The sequence below is a fragment of the Micropterus salmoides genome, unplaced genomic scaffold, assembly GCF_014851395.1.
Source record: "Micropterus salmoides isolate LMB-PRFRI ecotype aquatic unplaced genomic scaffold, ASM1485139v1 Ms_hic_scaffold_20, whole genome shotgun sequence".
NCBI lineage: Eukaryota > Metazoa > Chordata > Actinopteri > Centrarchiformes > Centrarchidae > Micropterus > Micropterus salmoides.
The window spans coordinates 16,920,706-16,929,808 of NW_024041151.1; the positions used below are offsets into that span (position 1 = coordinate 16,920,706).

Genomic DNA, 9,103 nt, shown 5'->3' on the forward strand with positions numbered 1-9,103 from the left:
TTTACCTGTTGTACCAAATATTGCTCTTGCAACAACAAAATGAACCTTTATCATTCTAATCCCCAGTAATGAATTTTGAACAGTTTGAACCAATGTGGATGTGGTACAATTCCTTCTATTGAGAACCACAATAACTGCAGATAGCGATCACACATGCTCCGCATCAACAATCTGGGTGCTATTAAACCCAACTGAAAAGGATGGGATGGTGTTTATTGTTATCTGTTTTCAAAAGCCCTTATAAGAGGAGCTTAAGACAGATTGTGGAAATCCATTAATTCTCTAAAAAAAAAAGGTGTATTGCCTTGTATGAAATCACAGGATTTGTAGGGGGGGATGAATTTAACCTGTAATAGCTTTACCTCAGATGTGCACATTGTCAGAGAAGTGAGAGTGAAAGACTGCACCACACAGATAAGAGATGTGATTGTGACTACAAACCAGACTTTCTGAATTTACCTTTGCCATTTGTGTTTATCTGTATTGAGTAATACATACAAATCTATTAGTGTCACCACACACGTCACTGGCAAGATGAGTCATTCATTCATCTGCAAGAGCCTAATGACTCTGTGTAATTAGTATGCAGTGTTGTTGCCAGTGTCGCGTCAACTTGTCATTCACTGAATATCTACTCATTTGCACAAGATCATTTGTTGATAAAGCTAAATAGGAAAGTGACGTTATGAAATAAACGTAAGAGCTAATCCTCAAATTCGGCATACACAACCAAAAAAAAAAGAAGTTCATCTTTAAATCCAGGTTTCTAATACCAAGCAATCCCCTTTTCTCTAAAACCTCAACAATAAGGATCTTAGGAGCTCTCCACTTCTCATTTTATGCAGTGAAATCTGATTTCTTTTGGAGAAAGGAATGAGGCAAGATTAACTGAATCTGCTGTCCTCCCTAACCTCTTCACAAAACTGCCCAGATTAGCTAGGAATTAAGTTTCAACCGTTTTATGTGTCTGGTCCATAGGGGGGATTATAGTTTTACTTTTTTTTCTGTTACCCCCCCACCCCCCACAATTTCACTATAAGGGCCTGACACTCTGTTGTAGAGAGAGGAGAAGCAGAAACGCAGCTGAGCCTGAACTATCGAGTCTTTCGTGTCAGTATCCTCTGCTTGTGTTTTATTGGGATTTCTTTGGAGATGGATGGACTGATCAGGATGGAGAGACAAAAGTTTCCTTTCACTATTGAAAACATACTAAGCAAATATCCAAACAGTAATGAAGACAGATGGTCATGTGGAACAAGTGGGCTAAAAGAGAAGGCAGTGAGTCCTGTTGGAGGCCAGACGGCGACTGTTCATCATGCCTGTCTGTGCTGCTGCTACTGCTCCCACTGTGGAGACATATTCCAGGCTGATTTCATTCATGAAGGTAAGACCAAACCCACTCTCTTCACAAGAAGAGTCCCCTCTGTTGACACATAGTTCAAACTACTGACTTCAGTGATGCTCTGCTCCCTGACCTAAAATCAGATCTCCTCCCTGCAGCCTGTCAATACGGATGCCCAGCGCCGATACTCACAGACCCATGCAGGTTAGGCGATGCTCACAGAGATGAGCAAGCGCCCGGTCAGGCGCAGAGGCGAACCAGACGTCACCGCACTATTTTCACAGAGGAGCAGCTGGACGCACTGGAGGAGCTGTTCCTGCAGAACCAGTATCCAGATGTGAACACAAGGGAGAAACTAGCACAGCACACACACTTAAGAGAAGAAAGAGTGGAGGTAAGACTACTGTGTCACATTCAGCCTTTGTCCTACCTGATACGGAGTTAGATTTAGGTTCAAACTGCTCTTGTGTTGTGCCAGCTTTGGCAGATGGAGCTTGTCATCATGTGGAGAAACACTTGACCATTATTAAAGATGTGTGCAAGTTTAAATACTTAATTTGATATGATAGCACTGGTTTTAATTATATGCCTGTGTTGATAATGCTGTCCAGTGCTGTTTTACTTGTTTATTTAAATGTGAATACACAATGTGCACAATTAAGTACAGTATGTAATGAAACAATAAAATGACAGTTAAATAATACAATCTTTTTTTTTCTTCTGATAGGTTTGGTTTAAAAACAGAAGAGCAAAGTGGCGGCGTCAAAAAAGACTCTCATTTGGTGTGGGAAACACAGAAAACTAAATTTTGTACTGTATATATGGACCACAGCAGAAGAGAGCCATGCATTTGTTTGAGTGTGTGTCCACTTGAGTTACATAACTACAAGGATTCTTTTGCTGTTATTAAATATAATAGCAACAAAAACACAACAGACAAAAGCTTTCCCCACCACAAAATAGACAAACATTTTGTGTGTTTGCGACAGTTTTGTAGCCTATCTGAATCTGTTACTCTGTTCGCTTGAGTGCATGAAAGAAGGAATAGCCTAGGCTCATACTAATCTTGAATCGGTAAATGGATTGTTACAGTTTGCACTGTTTGTGAAAAAAGTGTCCTTGAGAGCAAATAAAGTTGTTTTGAGAGATTTCATTTTTATCCAAGCCATAACACATCCAAATTTAATTATCTATCTATCTATCTATCTATCTATCTGTCTATCTGTCTGTCTGTCATACCACTTTAAAAGCTGATATGAAGTGTACATGATAAGAATTTAAACATTTCAGTTTATTTAAACATCTGTGTGTAGGCTATTCAGTAACTTTCCACTTTCATCTCCAATTCAGTTTAAACCACTGATTGTCAATTTGGGGGACTCAGGAGATAATTAATGGGGTCACAACATAATTTCTAGGTTTGAATATAAATTGTGTATTTTATAAATGGGCAGATAAGAGGAATCAGTGAAACCTCTGCGTCGTGTTCTGAATACAGAATATGTTGTTATAAATGCAGCATGGTTACGTCAGTAGCTTACTGCATTCTCAAGTGAGTACATCGGACCTAAAACTCTTTCTACAATAGTATTACACTAAATAAAACAACTTTTTATTTTAAGGTTATAGTAAACGTAAACCCAGATGTGTTTAATTCGTCTTCCTTTCATACCTAGACTGATTAGCCTATTTTTATTTCTGATCTGGAAATTTCTTTGTTTTATACTGAAAATCCCCTGAGAGGCAGTAAACTTCCTGTGACGTAAAACTTCAGACCGTAAGTACGTCGTTGTTTGTACGCTGTCCTGAAGTTAGCTAACGATCACCAGTTAGCTAGCTGGTTAAATTTAGTGACGTTCGCACAGTTTTAAATGTTTACGGTTAGTTATATTCTGTCTGCTTTAAATACTTAAACTTACTCATACGTACAAAAGCCGCCTTCCGTTTCGATTCAGTCGGTGTTTGTCGCAGAAGGATCGTCGTTAGCCAAGGAGGCTGATAGCGTCCACAATGGAGGGCAGCGCCAGCGTGAGGAGATCACTGTCCGGGACTCTCGTCCCTGTGACGGTCACAACAATGGCTCTCCTACAACAACCTGAGGAGGATGACAAAGGAAAACTGAAGAGAAAGGTTCTCGATGAAGAGAAGTACATTGAGGTAACGTCAGCTATGAATACAATCAAGCAGTCATCAAACAACAGGAGTGCTGTGTTCGCTCTGTTAATGCTAGCCAAGAAAACAGTTTTAACAGGTTAATTATTTAGTGTCACATGTGTGACATGTGTTTTGATATTCGTGATTAAGTCATTTATGAGAACTCTTTACTGATCTTAAGACTGATAAACTGCAAGCCAAGTCAATATACCAGATTGAGTGAAAGTGAGACATTTGATTTCTATCATTTGTTGTTGTTGTTGTTTAATAACAAACGAAAATATAATTATATTCCCTTTATACAATGTACCAACATGTCTACTTCTAACAGACTTTAGAGAAGATCATCCAGAGGGACTTCTTCCCAGATGTCACTAAATTGCAAGCGCAGAAGGACTATCTTGAAGCAGAGGAAAGTGGTGATCTAGGGAGAATGAGAGAGATTTCCATCAGATATGGCTCGTCTTTGACTAAATCTACACCACGGTCTACTGCACCCTGTGAGTAACGCAAGGAGGGAAATTTAACACTGTATTTTCATGTTGTTATTATTATACCTTTTATTGAAGAAGGAAAGAATTTGAAATGATTTCACAAGCTATTGAAAATACACTGTGAGCGAAACCCATTGTTTTTACCAGACACACCTATTTTTTCCCCCTTCATCCTCTTTGTATGTAAGATGTGACACCGGCTAGCTTCGAGACGCCAGTGGGCCACCCAGGGTCTCCCTCCTCCACTCATGGCAGTAAAGGTTTAGATGGGGGTATGTATCTGAGTTTTTTAAAAAGACTAGTAACAGATAACACACTGTTCCGAGCTTATTTTGTGTGTTTATATGAACTCACAGATCTGTGTCCCAATTTAAAATCCTTTGTAACAGTAATACTCAAACGAGTGGACTTATGGCATATGGTTAACAGTAATTTAACCCAATTTCCATTGTTATTGTATTTCTAGAGAGCAGGGCTGATAACAATGAAGAGAAAGAGCTGCCCTGTCTGGATCGTTTCCTTGCTAAAAACACCAGCGAGGATAATGCATCATTTGAGCACATAATGGATCTGGCAGACGACAAGGAGAAACTGAAGCATTCCTGGTTATATGAGGCCGAGGCTGAATTCAAACAGGTATATATATGTACAGAGTTGAAAGCTTTAGTTCGATTCAAAGCAGATGAATGAAATGCTTGGATTATGTGCAGATCATAGAATTAGAAACCACAGAGTTGATGGTTATGAAGATTGCATGATTTCATTTGAAGTGACAGTTGATCACGGTCAGTCAGATGATTATTAAGATATTAAACACTTGACCATTGATATTTTTCAGCGCCACAAGGAGAACCTTGCATTACCATCAGTGGAGAAAGCTGCACTTGAATGTGTCAAAGCTGGACTTGAAACATGGGAGTACAAAGCGAAGAATGCCTTGATGTATTATCCAGAGGGTAAGACTAAACTTGGATTGAATTTTGTTCTTTCTTTTCTTACTGAAAAAAATCCCGTTTGAAGGCATGTAATTGGTCAAATGAAGCTGTGGGAGAGGAGGAAAAAAAGTGAATTTCACGTGTCACATTTTTCTTTTCTTTTTTTAAATCAGGTGTTAAAGACGATGATGCTTTATTTAAGAAGCCACGGGAGGTAATTCACAAGAACACGCGCTTTGCAGGAGACCCATTCAGCAAGGCTCTAAACAAAAGCCAGATTCAGCAGGCTGCAGCCCTCAATGCACAGGTACATTTTAGGAACATGGTATATGAAAAATAGAAATGAGGCATGAAGTAGGGTTGGACGGTGTCATTGGGTATGCGTGTGCGCGCCCACGGGGGGTAGAAGTCGTCTTATGTGCATCTGTTCTCGCACAGACTTCACTCGGTAAAAAAATTGGTAGACTATTAGCGTTACAAGTCACGGTGGATATTTTACGCACGGATCAGGTAAAGCAGTGAACACACAGAGTGCAGATGTTGGTTTCAGTTGTTTGTTAGGCTGTGTCATTACTAAGCCGACGTGCAGCTCACCTGCTGCCGTGATAACGGATCGCCTGTGGAAATATACGGAAAAAGATGAGTTCTCTGTATTTTAGGCGACTTTATAAAATATACTACTGATGGAGAAAATGGAGCAGACGGGGGGAGAGAGACAGACAGAGGCGGGGCAAGCCAGGGCGTTTACCTACGTGAGTGTGAGGGTGTCAGAGTGTGGGGAGAAGAGAATTCCGAGGCAGACTGTGCAAAGCATAATTTAAAAGCAATAATAAGAATGTTCATGGTCATAAAAACCTGCTTTCACAGGGTGGCATAATGTGAAAATTTGAGATTTTCTTTTGCTGGGGGGCAGGGGGATGCCGACTCAACATCGTGATGTCTGTCAGCCATCGCCGATGGATGATGGCATCGTCTATCAGCCCAACCCTAGTCTGAAGTTGCCTTTGGGTAGTTAACTGTCTCTGTTTGGCAGTTTTTAGTTCAGTTTGAAAGATGTAGCTGATGTATCATGTTGTCTGTCCAGTTCAAACAGGGTAAAGTTGGCCCCGATGGGAAAGAACTCATCCCTAATGAATCCCCAACAGTGAATGGATATGGTTTTGAAACAATGCCCTCCCCTGCACCTGGTAAGTGTGTCTTAAAATCCTCCTCAACATTGTAACGGTCCTGAGACAGATGCAACTAAATGCTGCCTTAAGTAGCTATTTCAACAACTCTCCCGAAATGTAATGGGGGAGTTCTGAAAGCTGTTTCTGTTCCCTCAGGTGTATCTGAGTCGCCTCTGATGACGTGGGGTGAGATTGAGAGCACCCCATTTCGTCTGGATGGATCAGACAGCCCATATATTGAGAGGAATCACGGACCATCATTTAAGGTACTGAACCTTCTGCGATAGCTGTAAGAATTTGTTAATCCTTAGTTTTGAATTATTTGTTAAATCGTAAAATGTTGTCATTTAATATATGTTTTTTGTAAAAGATTCCAGAACCAGGAAGACGAGAGAGGCTGGGCTTAAAGATGGCCAATGAAGCTGCCGCTAAAAACCGAGCAAAGAAACATGAGGCATTGCGAAAGGCCACAGAGAACCTTGCAAGGTAAAGATGTTTGGTGCTCTTTGATTTATATCTGCTTCTAAGTTTCTTACTGCATCTGTCAGCTTATTTTTAGGCTGCAAATTTTCTTTAATAATGTAGTTGTGAAGCAATTTCTAAACTATTTTTAAAGTAATTGACCACATCAACCTTGTGTGTTCCAGTCTTACGCCTAAAGGTCTGAGCCCAGCCCTCACCCCCGCCCTGCGGAGGCTCGTAAATCGGACATCTAGCAAGTACACAGACAAAGCACTAAGAGCAAGTTACACCCCATCGCCCTCACATACAGTCTGCAAGTCTCCCTTCGGTGGCCCAGCCACTCCCTCAGGAACGCCAACACCCAACAAAGCCAAGACGCCAAGCTCTCAGGACCTGACATCACTCACAGACAATCTGCTGCAACTTCCCAAGAGACGGAAAGCCTCAGACTTTTTCTAAGTAAGAGAAGATATTCTCTGCTTTAACTGTACATAACAGACTCATTATAATGTGGAAAAACTTGATTATAAACTCTCCAGACCCATTAAAGAGCACATTTTGCAATCGATAAAGACCGAAAAGTTTTTAAGGATATATTCGTTACATTTTTGCACAGCTAGGTTACATGTAGGTCCCTGTGAAATGCATCTTGGTGTCCAAATTGTATTCAATTACTTGTTTATCTTGTTGTATCAAACTTGGCCAAACAGCTACCTGGCTAAATTATATTAATTTAATTATAATCCAGTAGCTGTCCAGTAGAGTCCCACATACACATGAGATTTCAAAGCACAGCATCTGATAGCTGTCACCCAGCTGTCCATACATGCTACCATGACATCTCAGTGTTCGTCTCAGAATCATAGAAATGACTCAAAGTGACATGTTTTGTTACCATGTCATGCTTTTATGTTGGTGAAAAAGAACCCACTGGGCTCACTGTTTGTCAGTGTAAATGTTTCTTTTTGCCACTATATATCTTCTTAATTTAAAGCTGAAAAAGTTAAGCAGGCTCATAAAACTGTACAAACTTTTTCTTAATCTATAATAAAAATGTCAAATTTTTGACTCAAAATGGTCTACAAAAGAATATACCATGGATCACCAGATTACATTATTGTCAATAGTTCTGTTTTACTGGTCGAAGTACAATATTAACTTTATATCTCCCCTTTATTTTCTAGCAAGCTTCAAATGTAAATGTATAGTCATGCTGTTTTGTGTTTAAACTACAGCCACAAGTACTCTAACATGCCCTCAGTCGGTTGTGTTTTTTTGTTTTTTTTGGAACATTAGGGTGTACAGGGTCCCCTAAGGCAAGATTTAGTCAACGCACACGCAGGAGTCATGATTCATAGACGTAATTTTGACTGAGCTGTAGACATTATACCTAAACCTTTGGGGGTTTTTTTACATTTCAGTACAGTGAATGTTTAATATGTATATTTATGAAAATGTGTCACTTTTGATTTGGGTCCTGACACAAATGCAGTGAATAGATGGGTTTGCATTTATTGAAGTTGGTCTTTAAGCCGAAAAACTGCTGTTAAGACATAATACAGTACATACAGATGGGTGACAAGAGTCCACCACGAGGCTCCGTACTCCTTGCCACGTCTGTGGAATTCTATTGGACGGATGTACACCATTCCTCCACAAGATATTTCCTCATTTATATACTTTATTTAATCAAGTAATCTCAATGAGATCTAGTTATCTTTTGCAAGAGAGACCTAAGTGCAGTAGATGGAAAGAAAAACAAACAGCTAGACACAACAGAGGGTAATAAAGCATCAGAGATTATCTGACACAGCACTAAATTGATTTGACGATTAGTGTTGTCTAAACATGTTGGTCCAAATTCTAAAATAGATGTGAAACTGGGTTGAGCTCTGGTGACTGTAAAGGCCGTAGCATATTAACGTCCATTTGATGAGCCCTGGTGCACTGAAACATCTGTATTTGATATGTTTCTCCACTCTTTAATTCAGTGTTTTCCTTTAATTTGTCCCCAGTCTGTAACTCCCAATATGTTAACAAAAGTAAGCCATAACATTTCCTTAAACACATGGGCTCATCAGACAGAGGAAGGGCATAAGACAGCAAATCAAATTACATTCCTGGTAGAATTATAATAATGATGGCTCTTAAATAAAAAAGTTATCTAGGATCCCAAAAGAAAGTGTAAATCTCACGACTGCTTTGTTGAAATAACTTGGTTTTAGAATAAATCTGTTTAACTGGGGTGATGAATGCTATGGATTCACGTACATTTGTGACCTTGAGGAAAACTGTTTTCATTTCATAAGCTTTTTAATTAGCACAACAACACTCCATCAAAGTCGTCTGCTATGTGTGACAAGGACCGGAAAACACACAGTGCAGTGTGTCAGCAGCTCGCACGAAGCTGTGTGATAAACTGCGCCACTCATCCGTGTGTCGATGCCATCCGCTCAGGACAACCAGTGATAATATTTTGTCGGATTCATCACATTGTAATCTCAACGGGTACACACACGCACTCACATTGGTTCTCGTGTGTCACCC

General features: G+C 39.9%; 2 protein-coding genes across 2 annotated transcripts; both read left to right on the forward strand.

The window, feature by feature from the left end:
• The first annotated feature begins 1,047 nt into the window (after positions 1–1,047).
• LOC119914589 (homeobox protein goosecoid-2) lies at positions 1,048–2,506 on the forward strand. The gene is made up of 3 exons (XM_038733986.1): positions 1,048–1,384; positions 1,501–1,736; positions 2,070–2,506. Exons 1-3 carry the CDS (start codon positions 1,153–1,155, stop codon positions 2,145–2,147), a joined length of 546 nt encoding a protein of 181 aa, XP_038589914.1. The 5' UTR covers positions 1,048–1,152; the 3' UTR covers positions 2,148–2,506.
• Positions 2,507–3,109: 603 nt separating this feature from the next.
• On the forward strand, positions 3,110–7,631 carry ess2 (ess-2 splicing factor homolog). Its single transcript, XM_038733965.1, has 10 exons — positions 3,110–3,499; positions 3,828–3,996; positions 4,179–4,262; positions 4,457–4,626; positions 4,829–4,946; positions 5,099–5,232; positions 6,010–6,112; positions 6,251–6,360; positions 6,465–6,580; positions 6,742–7,631. Exons 1-10 carry the CDS (start codon positions 3,353–3,355, stop codon positions 7,013–7,015), a joined length of 1,425 nt encoding a protein of 474 aa, XP_038589893.1. The 5' UTR covers positions 3,110–3,352; the 3' UTR covers positions 7,016–7,631.
• Positions 7,632–9,103: the final 1,472 nt, after the last annotated feature.